This window comes from Oncorhynchus kisutch, linkage group LG24 (assembly GCF_002021735.2).
Source record: "Oncorhynchus kisutch isolate 150728-3 linkage group LG24, Okis_V2, whole genome shotgun sequence".
Lineage (NCBI taxonomy): Eukaryota > Metazoa > Chordata > Actinopteri > Salmoniformes > Salmonidae > Oncorhynchus > Oncorhynchus kisutch.
In genome coordinates, this window is record NC_034197.2 from 21261099 (window position 1) to 21281676 (window position 20578).

Below are 20578 nucleotides of genomic sequence, written 5' to 3' on the forward strand. Positions count from 1 at the left end.
TTTTTTGTGCAATCCCGGTCACTTTTAAAAATCTTTGTACCATGTGGATATATGAATGTTTTTAAACTGACAAATCAAATCAATCAATCCAAACTGCAGCGGCCATTTGATGAATGGAAAGAGGCATCTATTACAAAACACCAAAAAGTTGAATGACATTCGGAGATTGTCAAGCCAAGCCTTCGATACTGGGTAGGCATACAAGGTAGGGAGGGATGTATTTTCCATTAGTCGAGATTTACATAGCCTATTTATTGTGGTGTTGAAAACGCAAACCATGATATTGAAGCTCCCAAAGTCGGTATGCTTTGTTTATTGGTTGTGTGAAAAATGTGTTGCATATATTTTATATAATTATAAATATGCCATCAAAATGTTGAAAATCTGATGTCTCCCTAGCCTAGCTGATCATTGTCTGTAGCCGGCTCTGGTCGTAATGTAGGCCTAATGAAACAGGGAGAATGAGAAATAAGTGATGGAACATTTTATTGGTTGTGCTTTTCTAATAACCAATTTCTGTGTTCATGCATGTGACTGATTGAACGAATCCTCATTATCAGTATCTGCAATTTGGCAGTAGGCCCAGAACCTTGTTTTGAGAAAGGGATATCTCAGTTTCAAGGTCTCAGCTTGGAGAGAAGAAGCCTTGTGAGGTATTGGTCGGTCACATGAATGAACCAAACATTAATTATGAATTAATTATGAATGATGAATAAGCTAAATCATGGAAATCTAACTTGTCTGTAAGTATATAAGTGATCTAATGGGACTGCCCCAGCGGAGCTCACTTCAGGCTGATATTTTATGCATCTAAGTTTGACTGTGACCTCTCCAGCATGCTGTTAATAAAACAAGGATTAATTTAAGATTGACTTTGAGTGTCCCTGTGTAGAATCTCCACGACATGACATTAATTTAGTTCAATTTCAATAAAGGGTATGCAAAATATATTCTAAATCAGCTCCAATATTCTGCAAACACATCATGACAACAACATTTTTTCAACAACATTTATAAGACAGATTCTTCTGAAGGTGCTTTCAACTGTCAGTGTGTATTGTTCTTCTATATCAAATATTTGAGATCAGTTGTCAGGTCAGAGGTAATTTGAGATAAAACACAAACAAAAAAACAAAATCACAGAGAATCCCAAATTGCTATGATCCAGCTGAATTGAAAGTAACAAATATTTAAAAAAAAAATTTGTATTAAAATACATTTGATTGGTTGATTGAAATTATGTGGATGATGAATTTCTTTCCAATATACAATATCACCCACTCCATGCATGCAAAACAAACTTCAGTTATGTTTTAGTTATTTATCTTTTACCATACATCAGGCTCTTTCTATCAATACATTGTTTTTTTAACTGTGTAACAAAGTTATTTATTTTGTATCTGAGTTGCATGTATTACCCTACAGCTGGTGCCTCTCATGTACTACTTTTTGTGGTTGCCAAACTGTACAGCCATCCTGTTGCTGACACAGCGGAAGGTGGCCGGCACCACCTCCCAGTAGTTGATTGGGTTATCAAAGAGACTGATCCCGTTGTAGTAAGTCTTCTTGACACCAAAGCCATTAGGGCAGAAATCATTCACGTCAACCTGGCTGATGTTGTTGGAGTGAAGGTAGACCACCTATTTAAAAACATTACATATATCAACTGTTATCATCATAAAAACATAAGATAACAAGTGAAATCACCAATGTCGATGTGATTGATGCTGCTTCACAAACCCCCTCCACACTTTACCTGCAGGTACTTCATTCCAGCAAGGCCTCCAGGGACATTGGGGATCCGGTTGTTATCTAGATGCAGCTCTCTCAGGTTTTGCAGGTAGTACAGGCTGCCATGCTCAATGTGACGAATGTGATTGTGGCCTAGACCCAACCTAACACACACACAAACACACACACACACACACACACACACACACACACACACACACACATCGAAATCGAGTGATTGATGAGACAATGAAGGGTAAACCCACTAGAGGGTGCTACTATCACAATGATACCAGACGTTATTTATTTTGTGCAACTCGGACAATGACTCTTCCTTTATGTTGTTGTTACTTAAATGCTTTTTATTTATTTTTTGTATTTTATTCCCTTTTTCTCCCCAATTTCAATCTTGTCTTATCGCTGCAACTCCCCAACTGGCTCGGGAGACAAAGGTCGAGTCATGCGTCCTCCGAAACATGACCCGCCAAACTGCGCTTCTCAACACCCGCCCACTTAACCCGGAAGCCAGCCGCACCAATATATCAGAGGAAACAGTTCACCTGATGACAAAAGTCAGCCTGCAGGTACCTGGCCTGCCACAAGGAGGTGCTTGAGTGCGATGAGCCAAGAAAAGCCCCCCGGCCAAACCGTCCCCTAGCCCAAACGACACTGGGCCAATTGTGCGCCGCCCTATGGGACTCCCGATCATGGCCGGTAGTGATACAGCCCGGGATCGAACCCAGGTCTGTAGTGACGCCTCTAGCACTGCGATGCAGTGCCTTAGACATCTGCGCCACCTGGTAGGCCGCTGTTTATTTTCTACATGTTTTTTTTTTTACATTTGAAGATAAGTAGTGAACATCTACAGCATTCATCTACAGCATTCATAAATTCATAATTTAATACGTTTTAGAAACTCTCCGACATTGAACACCCTCTTGTAAAGCTACGTACCTGTGCAAACTCTCATATTGTCTTAGGTCTTCTAGTTCAATGGCTTGAATTTGATTGTGATCCAAATGCAACTCATGTAGACCCTCAGGGAGATCTAGATGGAGAGGGAAAACAGGTGCCGCTTGATTCAAAGGACTTTCAGTGGAAATATGTGGCAAGTAGCAATGAAACAAATATTGCCCTGCAGCTTCACAGAACACTCCAAAGAAAATGATTATAAAGGTTGTCATGTTTTCTACCTTTAGGGATGCCTGTGAGTTTTGCCTCAGAAATGCGAAGGAAGGTAAGTTTAAGTCCATCAAAGGCTCCGGGCTCAAAACCACTGTTCTGAATAGGATTCCTCCCCATCTCTTAGGAAGAAAAATATGTGTTTTAAGTCAATGCCACAACCTGCTCCAGTACTCAAGCGGCTAGATTTACACTTCAAAGACATTAAGATGTTAGATGTGTTATGGTGTTTCCAAACAGAATAAATCTGGTGCTAACACATAGTAAATCTGGCATAAGGTCTTTTATAACTATAGCTTGCCATCTCACCAATGCAGTTCATGCTGCCCAGGCCAGAGAAAGCCCCAGATGCCACCCTCTTGATATGGTTGTCATGGATGCGCAGCTCCACCAGGGAAGAGGGCAGGTTCTTGGGCACGGCCGTCAGCTGGTTGTGGGAGAAGTAGAGCTTGTGCATCCTTTTGAGGGGCATGAAGGCCCGAGGGTGCACCCTGGAGATCTTGTTATTCACCAACACCAAAGCCTGAGAAAGGAGGCATAGGTCATGAGGAGACCAGCCACCCCTACCCAAAATAAATGTGTTATCTATAGTTAATTCTTGAATTGCGGTGGCATTTAGGCATGGAATTTTGGAAAATATAAACTTTTTATTTAAACGTATTTGTGTACATCTTTTCATTCTAAATCAGCTAATATGGCAGCTTAATTACTTTAAATATGTTTTACCATTAGGATACCATTGTGCCACCAATAGGAGTAGTAACACCAATGATGCTAACACCAATGAGACATTTTTGTTTATTGAGGATTTTCTTAAATGGAGGCCACAGATCCTCAAATGTAAGGTCATTAACCCTTTAAAAAACAATTTACTAAAATTATATGATTAATCATTTTGCTCACAGTGTTATTTCCCTTCATTTGAATCGAGTAACACCAGGGACACTTTTGATTTAGACACCCCAAATTATCAATGGAATCCTTAAATTTGTGACATAGTGAAAGGGTGTGATTAGCTAATAATTTTCTTTAATATATGTACCCCTTCCCCAATAGCAGTTTGACATTATACTAGTAAAAAGGTATTTGAATAGCCTTCTTTGTTTGCATTGATCTATTCAATAGTATTAAATCATTTTGTTCACTTTCTATTTTTGAAAATAACAGATGGATATCTCTAAATTCCCAAAACATGTCACCACAACTCTGCACATCACTACTGGGACAAACCAATTTGCTTACCCTAAGTACTTTAAACAATGCATGAACATAAGGTTTTGCAGTATAAAGAACTTGCATTATGTTTAATATAAATATATTAGTTCAATATAAACAAAAACATGTATGATGTGTAACTCTTTGTCATTTGAAAGTGCTTTTCATGGTTGCAAATGCAAGGGACGCAAATGCCACCGCAATTCAAGAACAACCCCTATATTATACAATGTATAATTTGAAGACACGTCATTAAAAGTATGCCTCTTTTTTAGTTAGGATACGATGAAGAAAGCAAAGACAGATAAGTGATGTTTCCTTCTATTGAAATGCCAGAACTCTCTTCCACCATTTGTGTTTTGACTGTTGGTGCTCACATAGAGGTTACTGAGTCCCTTGAAGTCACCCTCTCTTATTTCAGTGATCTGGTTGCTTTGAAGGTCCAGGAGCCTGGTCTCCGGGGGGATGTCATATGGCACATAGTGTAAACCTGCGGATAGAAACTACGAGATTAACTTACCTAGTTTATTGTATACACTTTACCACATTTGGTCAGTTCACAATGATAAGAAATCAGTTGCAATATAATATATTGTGTTATTGCTTCTTTACATTTTTATGAAAATCTATGAATCATGACAATATCAGACACACACAGTGTGTTCTCACTCTTAAGGTTATATGAGGATAAATCCACAAGTTAGAATTTATCGTCATGCTGTAATTTGGTCAATGCTGAGTAATGCTCTGGGCTGTGGTTTGTACCCATACAGTATATTGTTGTTTATGTGTGAGCTCAGCTGTCACCATATAATTAAGAAGAAACCAGATGGCCATGACTCCACGTAGCACTAAAAAGCAACGTGCAGATGTGCGACTGCTGGCTACACATTAACAATTGTATGTTCAGTGTAAAGAATCATTTGGAGACAATATGATATTATAATATTGTGACATTGTATCTCTTCACCCACCCAAGTCAGAGCACTGCACAACATTCTGGTTACACTGACAGCCGAATGGGCACGTAGGCTGTTCTGGTTTATAGTATTCCTCAACCGCTGAGCCTTCCTCTTCATCGTTCATCATCATCATCATCAGCCCCTCTACATCGATGCTCTTCCCAAAGTCCAATAAGCCCTTCTGCTCAAAGGGCAGGGCCACAGAGGCGGTGGGAAGAGGCGTGGCACACAGCAGGAGAAGGACAACAGAGAAGGGAAGCATGGCTAGGCCTTTAGTTGAAGAGAAATTACAAGGGGAAGACAAAAAAGCACACAGAAATGAGCAGCAGTCAATTAAGTGCCACAGTTATGAATTCAGCAACTATCTAGCTATAATTCCTGTAGCCTACAATTGGAGAGTTGCCCACACACACACGCTATGCTGCCCTACAAATGCAAAACACAGTAACTACGTAACTTCAATGTTTCTGATACTCCATGATATATTCTGATCAACTGACTTGTTCTTGTGTCAGGAAACTAAATACCACATTATTCAGATAATATACCTGGCCATTACAACAGATCAAATACTTTTGACCAAATTCGTAGTTACTGTGTTTGCCTTTGTAGGGCAGTATAACTTACATTGTGTTACAGTTCACTCCTCCAGGACAGAGTAATCTCATTGTCAACATTGCCACTCCAAAGCAAAAGCCAGTCCAAAAGCAATTGTAGCCAGTGACAAAGCATGAAATACACTCTGGGTTTCATACATCTATTTGTTAGGTTTCAATCTCAAGATGTGATCTGTCATAGGCGTTCTCTCTTAAAAGCCAATCTTATTCTTCCCATCAATTTTGTGGTTGGTATAGAGGCAGTAAAATCATGGACCATGGATACTATGTGGTCTTTGAGTCTGTAACTATGACATCTGCTCTCATTAATTATTTGCTTTTAGCTGAGGCTGTGGCTTCTTTGATTTATGCATTAAAATGGTAAAATCTCAGATCCAGTAACATATAGCAAAAGACAATTCCGGCATTACATATAAGTCTGTGTAATATAGTACAATATAGTACAATATAGTACAGTGTGTGTGATCTGTCAATATTTCTTAGCAGGATTGTAATGCAAACTATCAATAGATGCCCTAAGGTAATTTGGGATAATCTCAGATAAACCTTTAGCTAGAGGATTCTTGATGAAAATAAGAACATTGAAATGTTTTTTTCTTCAGAGGGTTTTCCATGTGTGCAAAGAGCCTTTGCTGTGGAACTGGCATTTCCTTGCCTTTGCCACGTGTTGTGAAAGGCCTACTCCCTCCCTTAGCACTCCCACATCCTTTACCACAGTAAGGCCCCAGAAGCCACATAACTGGCTGGTCTCAGGCAAGGTTTTTTATAGACCCACTCTGTCATAGCACTCTTTCCCCCAAACATGATCTATATCAGCAGTGTCAAATCTCTAAATACATATGCATGAGAATCTCTAAATACATTGAATGAGATGTATGATGTACACAATAATTACTTATTTGCTTAGTCAATAATTTTGTAATAGACTTGTTTCCCTGCAGCGAGGCCTTTAACTACAGTATGGGGTGGCTATGAGTTTTTAATGTTTGTGATATTATCCTCATCTTTGTTCTGTCACAAGATCCATTTATTAAATATGGCCAATAAAAGGAATATAGAATGTGTAGACAAGGTAGGGTTGTGTAGCCCCCAGAAGGCTTAAACAAATCATTGAAAGCTAAATAGTCCATTTCAAATGTCAAATATTACTTTAAAAATCAATCTTTTTTTCACATGCAGAATGTTAAACCAACTGTGGAACCGTATAATAAAGCTGTAGATTATAGTCCTCTTATTGTAAACCATACTGAATATACTATTATCTGTAGGTCAAGAAACTCAAATAGAAGCTCAAATATATTTACTAAGACACTTACCGTTTCAGTTCTTGGAAAAACTAAAAATTATTTACAAAATAAATGAAAGATACAAATAAATGAAATAAGGATGAATTCAACCTCAAAGTGATATACAGGATACGTGTTTTATTCCATGTGATGATCCTTTATCTGTGAGTCCGTCTGCCAGCAGAGTCAGAGCTCTGCACAGTACCTGTTAAAAACCACAGAAGTAGTTACCAAAAGGAAAAAAACAAGTATTTTAAGCCATAACCCAAAATTGGTCCAGTCCCCTTTTCATTGCTGCTTCATTGTGTGTTTATGCGTGTGTCTGACAGAAAGAGAGAGAGAGAGAGAGAGAGAGAGAAAGAGATGTTAGTTATTTTAAACTTATTTTGATTCAACGTTTGAGATCTATTTACATACATTTTTATTTAAGCTACTGTATAAGGCCAAAATAAAATAAAAAGTACTATCACAGCACTAATAGGGCAAATACAGAATCCACTAAGAATAAAATACCCCGCAACACTCTACCCAGTGCTACATAGGCAGATTATTGGAGGTACTAAGACTATTTACAGTTACCATAGACAATGACCAGCAATTATCTAAGATTTTTTTATTTTCACAATTTTTCATTACACAAGTTTGTCACAAAGTTGAAACAGTTGTACAAACAACAAAACAGTGAGTTTAGTATAGAGGGCACCTGGACATCTTTGGCTCTCACTACTGTCAAGTAGCTACCTGGGTTTCCCTTGGTAACCACATTATTTTTCTTTCAATACATGCTACTGTATCAAGCAAGGTCAAAGTCACAAGTAAAACCTAGAACTGCTTTACAGAGTGAGGCTTTAAAACAGGAAAAACACACACAATCGTTCTCATTCATTGTGATAATGAAGCCCACTGACAAAGGGCTGGTTGCATAAACATTGCCCTAGAATTATGGTCAGACTTAGGATAGAAGTCTAATTTCATCTGTTGCATAACGCTTGGGTGTCATAAGTCTGACTAAGCTAATCACAATAAGAGACGGACTCAGAGGAAATTATGTAATGAGAAACGCAGACAAGGTGTAACCCAGGACAAACTGACGGGGGGGGGGGTACTAGTAATCTTCATGGTGGTAATCTTCCTCGTTACTCTGGGGCCGTAGTATGATGCTGTGGTAGGTCTTGATGCAGGATAGGGCGGTGGGCGGGATGAGACGCCTGTCAATCAGGTTGTACTCCAGGTGAACGGAGACTAGGGGCGAGTCGTCACTCTGGCGCATGTCACACAGAGAGTTCAGAGGAACGTATCTGCAGGGAGGAAAGAAAAAGACGGACATTCAGTTACCACCGACAGAAAGACAGATACTCAGACAAGACAGAACAACCTTTGATCCGGCTAAAGGAAATAACGACTGAGAGAGAAACATAAATTACACGTTGAGATTCACAATAGCAATTTCAGGTCTGAATGTGCCATTATGGTTAGTGGTAACTGTGCTCTTCTCAAAGTTGTTTCATCTCCAAATGGGAGGAAGAGGACTGTATCAAGCAAGATTAAAGTCACAAGTAAAACCTAGAACTGCTTTATAGAGTGAAGTTAGTTACGTTAGATAATGTTGCCCCCGAGTTACCTGACAACGTTGCGGCTGAATTACCTGATAGCATTGCGGTTGACCTACCTGATTACGTTTTGGTTGAGTTACCTGATAACGTTGTGGTTGAGGCGGAGGAGCTGCAGGCTCTTGAGCTTCAGTAGCCCCCTGGGGATGGAGCGAAGCTGGTTGTGGTCCAGTAGGAGTTCAGTCAGGGAGTTGTACAGGCCCAGGAAGGACACATCATCAATGCCGTCGTTGGCCAGCCTGTTGTGGGACAGGTGAAGAAGGTCCAGTCCCGGTTTAATGTGGCCAAACACGTAGCCAGGGATCCGCTCAATCTGGTTGTGGTGCAGGTGGAGCTGCTGTAGACCCACAGGGAGGAAGGAGGGAACATGCACCAGCTTATTGTGCGACAGGTCCAACGACTCCAACTTTCTGAAATGGTGGGGAAAATACAGGGAGATCTTTTGCTCAATATGTGAAAAGTTTCGAAGACATGAAGAGATAGAAGGTAATGTACTGTATTATGTCTCCAGTTAAAAGGGGACTTTTTCAATCTTAGGACTATATTTGGAGTCCACCTTTTCTTTAGAAGGCTGGTTCAATGTTTCCCTTTTCTCCATCTTTGACCAGAGGGTTCCATCATATCCATCACATTTGTCTCACAACATTGTAGGAATTTCAAACCACTAAGAGCCTTAGCACAAAGGCAGTTGGCCAGCAGTCCCTCCCTTTGGGCTTGACTCTCTACAACCTATCATAAAGCTGGACTGTGTCTGCTGCGCCGCTGTCTAGCCAGCCACATCAGCATGCCCCAAAACAATGACCTCCGTGGCTTTGCCCTCAATTCTCTTGTTTTTCCTTTTCTCCTTTTTCTTCTAAGATGCAATTAAAATGATATTTTCCTCTCGTTATTGCCAGGAAACTGGGAGACACAGAGTGTCAGATAAATTAACCATTTAAACTTTTGCTTAAGAATCCTGTACGCAATCATGTTGATGTTCATGCATTTTACAAAAACTTTTGTTACACAAAAATGATATTCAATGCATTCAAAAAATAAATACTGAGGTCACTTTTCTGCAAGATCAGAAATAGGAATAAAATGTGTTCCAACATTCCCTTCAAGGTGGAGCTCAAAACCAGAGTAACAGTAATCTTTACACTGGACAATAACCTCCTATATGCTGCAAAAGCAAGAACGGAGAGAGGTTGTTGGGACTTACAACAAGTGTATCCAGGCCCTTGGGGCTATGCGGTCCTCCCGGATCCTATTATGACTGAGATCCAGAAACCTGAGGTTGACGGTCTTGTTGAGGATCCCCTCATGCACCTCTTCTATTCTGTTATCCGACAGGTGAAGTGCCTGAGAATACAAACCGCAAACCCTTTGAGTATTCGTGTTGTTAGGGGGGTGAGGGGGACCTACCTAGTCTACACACTACAGATTGGGAGTTAATAATATAAAGTACATTCAGAAAGTATTCATACCCCTTCACTTTTTCCACATTTTGTTACGTTATAGCCTTATTCTAAAATTGATTAAATTGTTTTTCCCCCACATCAATTGACACAATACCCCATAATGATAAAGTGAAAACAGTTTTTTATAAAAAAAAAGTATTATTTTTTTAAATACAAAAACAACGACATCTTGGGTATGATGCTACAAGTCGCTGCACAGCTATTTTCAGGTCTCTCCAGAGATGTTCAATCGGGTATAAGTCCGGGCTCTGGCTGGGCCACTCAAGGACATTCAGAGACTTGTCCCGAAGCCACTCCTGCATTGTCTTGGCTGTGTGCTTAGGTTTGTTGTCCTGTTGGAAGGTGAACCTTCGCTCCAGTCTGAGGTCCTGAGCACTCTGGAGCAGGTTTTCATCAAGGATCTCTGTACTTTGCTCCGTTCATCTTTCACTCGATCCTGACTAATCTTCCAGTCTCTCCTGCTGAAAAACATCCCCACAGCATGATGCTGCCACCACCATGCTTCACCATAGGGATGGTGTAAGGTTTCCACCAGACGTGATTCTTGGCATTCAGGACAAAGAGTTCAGTCTTGGTTTCATCAGACCAAAGAATCTTGTATCTCATGGTCTGAGAGTCCTTTAGGTGCCTTTTGGCAAACTCCAAGAGGGCTGTCGTGCCTTTTACTGAGGAATGGCTTCCGCCTGGCCCCTCTACCATAAAGGCCTGGTTGGTGGAGTGCTGCAGAGATAGTTGTCCTTCTGGAAGGTTCTCCCATCTCCACCGAGGAACTCTGGAGCTCTGTCAGAGTGACCATCGGTCACTTCGCTGACCAAGGCCCTTCTCTCCCGATTGTTCAGTTTGAACGGCGACCAGCTCTAGGAAGAGTCTTGGTGGAAAAAACGTATTCCATTTAAGAATGATGGCGTCCACTGTGTTCTTGGGGACTTTCAATGCTGCAGACATTTTTTGGTACCCTTTCCCAGATCTGTGCCTCGACGCAATCCTTTCTCGGAGCTCTACGGACAATTCCTTCGACCTTAGTTTTAGTTTTTAGGCTTAGTTTTTGCTTAGTTTTTGCTCTGACATGCATTGTCAACTGTGGGACCTTATAGAGACAGGTATGTGCTTTTCTAAATCATGTCTAATCAATTGAATTTACCACAGCTGGACTCCAGTCAAGTTGTAGAATCATCTAAAGGATGATAAATGAAAACAAGATGCACCTAAGCTCAATTTCGAGTCTCATAGAAAAGGGTCTGAATACTTACGTAAATAAGGTATTTCAGTTTTTTAAATGTGTATAAATATGCAAAAAAAATCTAAAAACCTGTTTTCACTTTGTCATTATGGGGTATTGTGTGTAGATTGATGAGGGAGAATTAATTTCATCATTTTTAGAGTAAGGCTGTAATGTAACAAAGTGTGAAAAAGTCTGAATGCACTGTATGTGCACCTAGCTCGCAATTACCAAAAATAATATGTTTAGTCAAACATCTGAAACCTCTCATAGTCTGTGGACTATCCCAAAACTTATTTCAAATAAGGTGATGTTTCAAATGTCTGAGAGCTATGCTCCTTTGTATAACTGAGGCTACTGCATATCAGTGGCTCCTGCATGCTCACTATAGTGACATCAAAGGCACCTCGTCCAATCACTGACCTGCAGGGTCACAGGAAGCCCAGAGGGGATGGCCCGGAACTTGTTGTCCTCCAGTCGCAAATAGATGAGTTTCTTGAGGGGCCGGAAGGTCAAAGGTGACACATTCCCATCGTGGAAGTGGTTGTCCTCAAGCTCCAGTGTCAGCAATTTGGACAAACCTGAGGAGAGACACATTTTCAAATCCCAACATGACAATATCAATATATAATATCTACATACAATAATCCAATGTAATTTGACTTGTGTTGCTGATTTTCGTTGCTAAATTAGCTACGCCAACAATGCTAATGTGCTAATCTGAACATCCTATCTGAGGTCACTTGAAATAGTACTGTAGGTGCTCAGATGCAAGCTAAGCTTGAACAAACAAAACTTTGTACATATACTCTCTCTCTGCAAACTCCACCTTCCTATACCTTTAAAGCTGCTAGGTGTGAGGCCCAGGATCTTGTTGTCATTTATCTTAAGCTCCACCAGGGACGGCGGTAGAATCGAGGGGACTTTGGTCAGATTGTTGCCATCTAAATTCAACCTCCTCAGCTGGGTCAGGTTCTGAAACAAGCCAAGAATCTCCACACATTAGAACATTAGAATGCTAAGCGTGATTTAACCAGTGTCTCTCTCTCTCTCACGTCCAAGCTCAAGAACTGCAATGTTACCTTACACCTATGACATTATACCAGTATAACCTGCGTAACTACCAGTTGAATAATCAACGCAAGTATTATACCCTGTAACAGGCCAGTAGGCTTATTAGTACACAATAGTATTTTTCAATGGTGCAATAATATGATTTTTCCCAGCAATGGCAGTTCTCCCAGTGGTGATTTGATTGAATTCCACTCTTTGTCTTATACATGAAGTGCTTTTCGTGATGTGTTTTGTTATCAAGTCTGTCCAACTCTGAGATGTACTGCAAGCGAAGTAGTTAATAAACACTAATGCTCTCTCAAGGGAATTTTAAGTACGTTGAGCTCCTGGCATCAGGAACTCTGACACCTTAGTGGGAACAGGTACATTTAAAAAATATATATTTTATTTAACCTTTATTTACCTAGGCAAGTAAGTTAATTACAAATTCTTATTTACAATGATGGTCTACCCCGACCAAACCCTAATGACGCTGGGCCAATTGTGCGCCACCCTATGGGCCGGTTGTGCGCCACCTTACGGCCGGTTGTGATACAGCCTGAAATTGAACCAGCGTCTGTAGTAATGCCTCTAGCACTGAGATGCAGTGCCTTAGACCGCTCCGCCACTCAAGAGACCGCTGCACCACTTAGGATGCCTTGCCAAAAATGACTGATCTGTTTTTAGTTGTGGCTTGTCTGTTGACCGACAATATTCCCAGGGTCATTGCAACAACTAATTGACATTCGCCTCGATGGGGCCAGTTTAAACGTCTGTTCTTATGCGCTACCCGGGAGACAGCAAAAGTTCTAGCAGTCCAACTACAAGATGGATCATTTTGTTTAAACATTAGGCACTACCTATAACTTAAATGACTGTGACATGCACATACCTGTACTATTCTGTAACACCACACTGTGACATAATATTACAGTGGGGCAAAAAACTATTTAGTCAGCCACCAATTGTGCAAGTTCTCCCACTTCAAAAGATGAGAGAGGCCTGTCATTTTCATCATAGGTACACTTCAACTATGACAGACAAAATGAGAAAAAAAATCCTGAAAATCATGCTGGAAAATAAGTATTTGGTCACCTACAAACAAGCAAGATTTCTGGCTCTCACAGACCTGTAACTTCTTCTTTAAGAGGCTCCTCTGTCCTCCACTCGTTATCTGTATTAATGGCACCTGTTTGAACTTATCAGTATAAAAGACACCTGTCCACAACCTCAAACAGTCACACTCCAAACTCCACTATGGCCAAGACCAAAGAGCTGTCAAAGGACACCAGAAACAAAATTGTAGACCTGCACCAGGCTGGGAAGACTGAATCTGCAATAGGTAAGGAAGAAATCAACTGTGGGAGCAATTATTAGGAAATGGAAGACATACAAGACCACTGATAATCTCCCTCGATCTGGGGCTCCACGCAAGATCTCACCCTGTGGGGTCAAAATGATCACAAGAACGGTGAGCAAAAATCCCAGAACCACACGGGGGGACCTAGTGAATGACCTGCAGAGAGCTGGGACCAAAGTAACAAAGCCTTCCATCAGTAATACACTACGCCGCCAGGGACTCAAATCCTGCAGTGCCAGACGTGTCCCCCTGCTTAAGCCAGTACATGTCCAGGCCCGTCTGAAGTTTGCTAGAGAGCATTTGGATGATCCAGAAGAAGATTGGGAGAATGTCATATGGTCAGATGAAAACAAAATATAACGTTTTGGTAAAAACTCAACTCGTCGTGTTTGGAGGACAAAGAATGCTGAGTTGCATCCAAAGAACACCATACCTACTGTGAAGAATGGGGGTGGAAACATCATGTTTTGGGGCTGTTTTTCTGCAAAGGGACCAGGACAACTGATCCGTGTAAAGGAAAGAATGAATGTTTCAGTAACACATTCACTAACAAACCGTTTAAAATAATCCAATCCCTACCTCAGAAAGAGCAAGGCCGCATACTGAGAAACGTATAGATATTTTGCTTCTACACCTGCATTGCTTGCTGTTTGGGGTTTTAGGCTGGGTTTCTGTACAGCACTTTGAGATATCAGCTGATGTACGAAGGGCTATATAAATACATTTGATTTGATTTGATTTGAATGGGGCCATGTATCATGAGATTTTGAGTGAAAACCTCCTTCCATCAGCAAGGGCATTGAAGAGTGTCTGGGTCTTTCAGCATGACAATGATCCCAAACACACCGCCCGGGCAACGAAGGAGTGGCTTCGTAAGAAGCATTTCAAGGTCCTGGAGTGGCCTAGCCAGTCTCCAGATCTCAACCCCATAGAAAATCTTTGGAGGGAGTTGAAAGTCTGTGTTGCCCAGCAACAGCCCCAAAACATCACTGCTCTAGAGGAGATCTGCATGGAGGAATGGGCCAAAATACCAGCAACAGTGTGTGAAAACCTTGTGAGGACTTACAGAAAACGTTTGACCTCTGTCATTGCCAACAAAGGGTATATAACAAAGTATTGAGATCAACTTTTGTAGGTGACCAAATATTTATTTTCCACCATAATTTGCAAATAAATTCATTAAAAATCCTACAATGTGATTTTCTGGATTTTTTTCTTCTTATTTTGTCTGTCATAGTTTAAGTGTACCTATGATGAAAATTACAGGCCTCTCATCTTTTTAAGTGGGAGAACAATTGGTGGCTGACTAAATACTTTTTTGCCCCACTGTACATGTTTAAATTCTATCATATTATAACAGGCTGAGAAGAATCCAGGTAATGCAGCATGATAATGGTCAATAGAGCCCTGAAGTAACTTGAGGCTGAGATGTGTAGGTGGGTCTGGGAGCGCAGTAGAGGTCCAACTGGAACTAAAGCCAAATGTGTTGACATGAATGATGCTCTCAGACTCACCTGGAACAGGTCAGGGCTGATTGAGGAGTCGTCCAGCTTGTTCTTGCTCAGGTCCAGCCACTCCAGGTTGGGCAGCCCAGCCAGCGCCCGGGGAGGGATCTTATTGATCTTATTGTCTGATAAAAGAATAGAACACAAGCTGACCCAGTTTCCTCAAACAGAGAAAGGCCTGGGTTCACATGCCATTGCACCTGCCTTAATGTTTATGCAGTATCTTTGTGTACAAAATATGTTTATATATGCAACTGTGTAAACACCGCAAAGGACATTTGATTGCATTGACGCACACAACGTAAAACCTTTGCCTTCCCAAAATTCCAACTTATTAAACATAGTTACCTATTTTAGTAAGCCTGAACTCAGATTCTTGTCCCCCCTCTTGACTCTGCTAATTGTCCCTGTATATCCTCACCTGCCAGATAGAGGGTCTTGACCCCCTGGTCTGAGAGGATGGGGATGTGGACCATGCCAGTGCTGCCACAGGCGATCAGAGACTCCGAGAGCAGGCAGCCAGCAGGGAGAGACTCCATGATGCTGTGTCTCCTGGGGAATGTGACCACAGCACGTCCCGGCCCCCTCACCATGGGTCTCCTAGTGGTGGTAGTAGCCAGTCGGCCAGTCGCCATGGTGACTGGTCTCCCCATTGGTGCCAACCTCATGGTGGGTTTTCCGGTGGCCCTGATGATATAATCATCATCGTCGTCATTGTCGTCATGCTCGCTGTGGTCATGGTCATCGTGATCGTCATCATCGTAGGGAAGGTATGGAAGGCTGTCTTTGTTTATCTTCGGGTCACGCCTCTTGGCCACAGGGACCTCGGTCTTCCTGACTTTTGTTTTCACAACCATTTCCTGTTTCTTCACAGACACTTTTTGTTTCTTCACAGCCACTTCCTGTTTCTTCACTGCTACTTCTTGTTTTTTGTTCTGGGTGGCCATGGATTTCACAACAGCAACCTATACAATATAGACATCACACACAAAATATATTAAATGATATATATTAAATTCCTCCAAAAATCCCTGTCAGTCAATACTCAGTCATAGGCAAAACATTAATACAATAGTCAAAGCATTGTTAGTTCATCTGCTGTGCAGTTCCTATAGAATTGCCCTCTTCATTTTCCCATGGGCACCATTTCCCATGGGCACCCACCACTTTCACTGGAGTAACATGCCGCTCCTCCTTCTTCTGACGTCCTGCTCCTCCTTCTTCTGATGTCCTTTGGAGACTCTTCTTCTGCTTTGGAATCCCCTCTTTCTTCTCTGCATTAGAGGAGGATTTCTTGACTTTGGGAGCCACTGTCTGCTGGTTATTTGAACCTGAGGAAGAGGGCAATATATGTTACATTCATATTTATACAGTATATAACAGTAACAGTCAAAAGTTTGGACATACCTACTCATCACAGGGTTTCTCTTTATTTTTTACTATTTTCTACATTGTAGAATAGTAAAGACACCAAAACGATGTAATAACAAAAAAAATTTAAACAAATCAAAATATATTTTATATTTGCCTTGATGACAGCTTTGCACACTCTTGGCATTCTCTCAACCAGCTTCATGAGGTAGTCAACTGGAATGCATTTCAATTAACAGGTGTACCTTGTTAAAAGTTAATTTTGTCACAGTTTCTGTGTTATTTGATTGCTGTTTCCTTAGGTTACCGCTGGAGGGCACCCTTACCCTGTTTTCTAGTTTCCAGGTTACCCTGATTGTTACTTATTGGATTCACCTGTGCTTAATTACCTTCTCTGTTCACTTGGTTGCCTTGTTATTTAGGTTCCTCAGGTAGTCTGTATCTTTGCTTAGGTTTAATGTTTAATTTGTATGCACTTGTACAGCTGCCTTGTTTCTGTTAAGACTCTAAGCAAATGTTCTGGATTTACCCTTACCTATGCTTGCTGTGTTTCTCTGCGCCTGGGTTCGAGTTCGTACTAGCATCAGACCAAGTCCATATTATGGCAAGAACAACTCAAATAAGCAAAGAGAAATGACAGTCCATCATTACTTTAAGACATGAAGGTCAGTCAATCCGGAAACGTTCAAGAACTTTACAAGTTTCTCAACTGTTCAGAGGAGACTGCATGAATTAGGCCTTCATGGTCGAATTGCTGCAAAGAAACCACTACTAAAGGACACCAATAACAAGAAGAGACTTGCTTGGGCCAAGAAACACGGGCAATGGACATTAGACTGGTGGAAATCTATCCTTTGGTCTGATGTGTCCAAATTTGAGATTTTTTGATTCCAACCGCCGTGTCTTTGTGAGATTCAGAGTAGGTGAACGGATGACCTCCACATGGGCAGTTCCCACCGTGAAGCATGGATGTGTGATGGTGTGGGGGTGCTTTGCTGGTGACACTGGCTGTGATTTATTTAGAATTCAAGGCACACTTAACCAGCATGGCTATCACAGCATTCTGCAGCGATACTTCATCACATCTGGTTTACGCTTAGTGGGACTATCATTTGTTTTTCAACATGACAATGACCCAACACACCTCCAGGCTGTGTAAGGGCTATTTGACCAAGAAGGAGAGTGATGGAGTGCTGCATCAGATGACCTGGCCTCCAGAATCACCTGACCTCAACCAAATTGAGATGATTTGGGATGTGAAGGAAAAGCAGCCAACAAGTGCTCAGTATATGTGGGAACTCCTTCAAAACTGTTCGAAAAGCATTCCAGGTGAAGCTGGTAGAGAGAATGCCAAGAGTATGCAAAGCTGTCATCAAGGCAAAGGCTGGCTACTTTGAAGAATCTCAAATATATTTAGATTTGTTTAACACTTTTTTGGTTACTACATGATTCCATATGTGTTATTTCATAGTTTTGATGTCTTCACTATTTATTCTACAATGTAGAAAATAGTCAAAATAAAGAAACCGTTGAATGAGCAGGAGTGTCCAAACTTTTGACTGGTACTGTATGTACACAATTCCATTGCCTGATCAGTCTGTACACTTAGTCAGCATGGACATTTCAACTAAAAAGCTGCCATTAAATATAATAACCACAAATAAGATTACAATCCTTCCATAACAATCTACAACTTGAATGCCTACCGCCGCAGGGGACAGGGTGACAGCTGACAGTTCCCCTCTGACACTGGCACACGGAGCAGGGCTGAGGTGACCACATGGCCCTGTCAAACAGGAACATCCCATTCACTGAGCACTGCCCGCTGACACCTGCAAGGCAGACAGAACAACAGACACACACAAACACACCATTACTCACCCAAACTACACATGATCCACAGATAAAGTCTACATGAAACTGATGCTAAATAAAACTATATGCACCACACTCTGTCTTTGAAAACTCAGTGCAGTTCTTTCTGAAGGATGGTGGACCACCCTTGACTTGGGAGAACACACTGTAATCACAAAAACTAGAAGCACTGTGAAGTATGCATGCATGTTGCCCCCACCATCCTTTTCCAAGAAAACTTACCAGGGCGGAGAGTATCATCAGTGTTATCCGGATCAGGTAAGTCAGCTGCTACCACGGGTTTGGAGCTCCTGGGCTTCTCTGTTCTATGGCTGGGCTTCCCATCAATTAGTGAGGCTGTTGCATATAAGCAGAAAAATAGGAGCGCTAATCTGTTCATGGTCAGCTCTGCCATGGACTCTCCTGGTCAGCCTCCTTTTGGACAGAAACCTTTTCAAAGTGAGTGTGAGGAATCTCAACTCCTGAATGGCTTTTATAGACTCTCATCCCCAGGACATGATTTTTGGCCACACACCCCAGAAAACCCCCAAAAGGTGAGAGGATAGAGGAGTGGTGAGAGGAAGCAGGGGAGTGGGTAAAAAAAATAAAAGTTAAAAAATGTCAGGACAAAGACCCCCTTTCATTCATCTTTAAGAAACCACCTACCTCTCCTCTCCACCCACAGCCCATGGTATACCTAACAAACCAATAGAGGAGGTCCAGTCAGAGACTGCATATTGGAGGTGTCAAATAATTACTGTGATGTCAACCAGCGGAGTGCTTTCTGACAGCCCAAACAGACAGTTTATCTAAGGCCCATTCCCATTGGCTATGGGCCAGAAGAAGTATAGCCCACTGTGCTGTGTGGCCAGAAAGAAATTTTAAAAAACTCTCCAAGCTCTCCAATCGGAGTCCAGCTAGAATGAAAGGTTGCTTTGTGTCCAACACCTCCCTAGCCCACCCCACCACCAACCACTACCAGCCAGCAGGACAGCGAGACACAGAGACCACACTCCTGAGAAATTCTTGGACTTTTCTCCCTCTGCTTTTCGACCCTGCTTGACCGCATGGTTTTCCCCCTGTAGTGTCACCAGGGCCTTGCATCTCTCTTTACACACACTTTTTTTGTAACTAAGACAACCACAATATATGTCGACACTGTCGATTCATGTATCCTGATATAGTCAGTTTAGTATACATAAAAACTTAACCTTATCTTTGAGTGGAGTGTGATATGATTGCAGCAACACTTACTGCATTCTGGACCACCTCTGTCACTGTCTGTCTGTACTATTTCTCCCAGTATGACCCCTGGTTGCATTTCATGTCTAATTTCTCAAAACCACATAAAATTATCCTACTCCTACTTCATTGTGATGTCCAAATCCTGTTTGTGAGATTTAAAAAGGTGTGCCAGACACCAACCGCTCAGAGTGAGTAAATACCAAACACTCCTACATCATCCTGCTTATAGAAACAGACACCTGCAGACCTGCTGCATGGCCAACCAAGAGCAAAACAGACTGTCATCTCAGCATACGCCCTAGACACTTATAGGATCAGATTTACTCAATGATTGCATTAGTTCAACGTTTGCACCTGGACCCGTATTCATTATCAAGGATGAAGATAAGACCCAGATGCAGACCACGTCGAATAAACAATCGTTTAATAATCCAAAAGGGGCAGGCAATAGACAGGTCAAGGCAGGCAGGGGTCAGTAACCAGAGGTGGGGCAACGGTACCTGATGGCAGGCAGGCTCAGGGTATGCAGAGGTCAATAATCCAGAGGGGGGCAAAGGTACAGGTCAGCAGGTAGGCTCAGGGTCAGGCAAGCGGGCTTGGAATCAGGATAGGCAAGGGTCAAAACCAGGAGGGCGAGAAAAAGAGAGACTAGAAAAAGCAGGAGCTGAGACACAAAACGCTGGTTGACTTGACAAACTGACAACGGATAAACAGGAAACAGGAGACAAAGGGCTGTGAGACATAAGTTTGACTCTGGACACATGAAAGGTGGGATGTATACGAAGGGTACGGGGCAACAGAAGATGAACAGCAGAGGGGCCATACCATACCTTCTGCCCAAGACGATACCGGGGTCTGATGGTGATCGACTTGTCGTCGATACCTGGAGGTGATCTTGAGGAGGGCCG

General features: G+C 41.8%; 2 protein-coding genes across 2 annotated transcripts; both read right to left on the bottom strand.

Annotated features, from left to right (window-relative positions):
• Window positions 1-469: 469 nt before the first annotated feature.
• bgna (biglycan a) lies at window positions 470-7317 on the bottom strand. Its single transcript, XM_020459776.2, has 8 exons — window positions 7024-7317; window positions 5103-5360; window positions 4506-4618; window positions 3223-3436; window positions 2925-3035; window positions 2686-2779; window positions 1757-1895; window positions 470-1640 (listed from the first exon to the last, which is right to left on the bottom strand). The coding sequence occupies exons 2-8, from the start codon at window positions 5350-5352 to the stop codon at window positions 1443-1445; spliced, it is 1119 nt and encodes a 372-aa protein (XP_020315365.1). The 5' UTR covers window positions 5353-5360; window positions 7024-7317; the 3' UTR covers window positions 470-1442.
• Window positions 7318-7591: 274 nt separating this feature from the next.
• Window positions 7592-19650, bottom strand: LOC109869723 (extracellular matrix protein 2-like). Its single transcript, XM_031803393.1, has 10 exons — window positions 18669-19650; window positions 18278-18403; window positions 16365-16531; window positions 15622-16165; window positions 15210-15325; window positions 12122-12257; window positions 11706-11863; window positions 9805-9944; window positions 8687-9013; window positions 7592-8291 (listed from the first exon to the last, which is right to left on the bottom strand). The coding sequence occupies exons 1-10, from the start codon at window positions 18838-18840 to the stop codon at window positions 8099-8101; spliced, it is 2079 nt and encodes a 692-aa protein (XP_031659253.1). The 5' UTR covers window positions 18841-19650; the 3' UTR covers window positions 7592-8098.
• Between the last annotated feature and the right edge of the window lie 928 nt (window positions 19651-20578).

What these genes read in the sequence shown, in the direction of transcription:
- LOC109869723 (XM_031803393.1), bottom strand. Translation starts at nt 18,840, where the DNA reads ATGGCAGAGCTGACCATGAACAGATTAGCGCTCCTATTTTTCTGCTTA. An exon ending in ATGTTACTCCAGTGAAAGTG is followed by an intron (nt 16,166 to 16,364) that starts GTGGGTGCCCAT and finishes TATATTGTATAG; the next exon opens with GTTGCTGTTGTGAAATCCAT. An exon ending in GGCTTCCTGTGACCCTGCAG is followed by an intron (nt 9,945 to 11,705) that starts GTCAGTGATTGG and finishes TTGTATTCTCAG; the next exon opens with GCACTTCACCTGTCGGATAA.
- bgna (XM_020459776.2), bottom strand. Translation starts at nt 5,352, where the DNA reads ATGCTTCCCTTCTCTGTTGTCCTTCTCCTGCTGTGTGCCACGCCTCTT. An exon ending in AGGGACTCAGTAACCTCTAT is followed by an intron (nt 3,437 to 4,505) that starts GTGAGCACCAAC and finishes CTCCTTTCTCAG; the next exon opens with GCTTTGGTGTTGGTGAATAA. An exon ending in CAATATGAGAGTTTGCACAG is followed by an intron (nt 1,896 to 2,685) that starts GTACGTAGCTTT and finishes TGTGTGTGTTAG; the next exon opens with GTTGGGTCTAGGCCACAATC.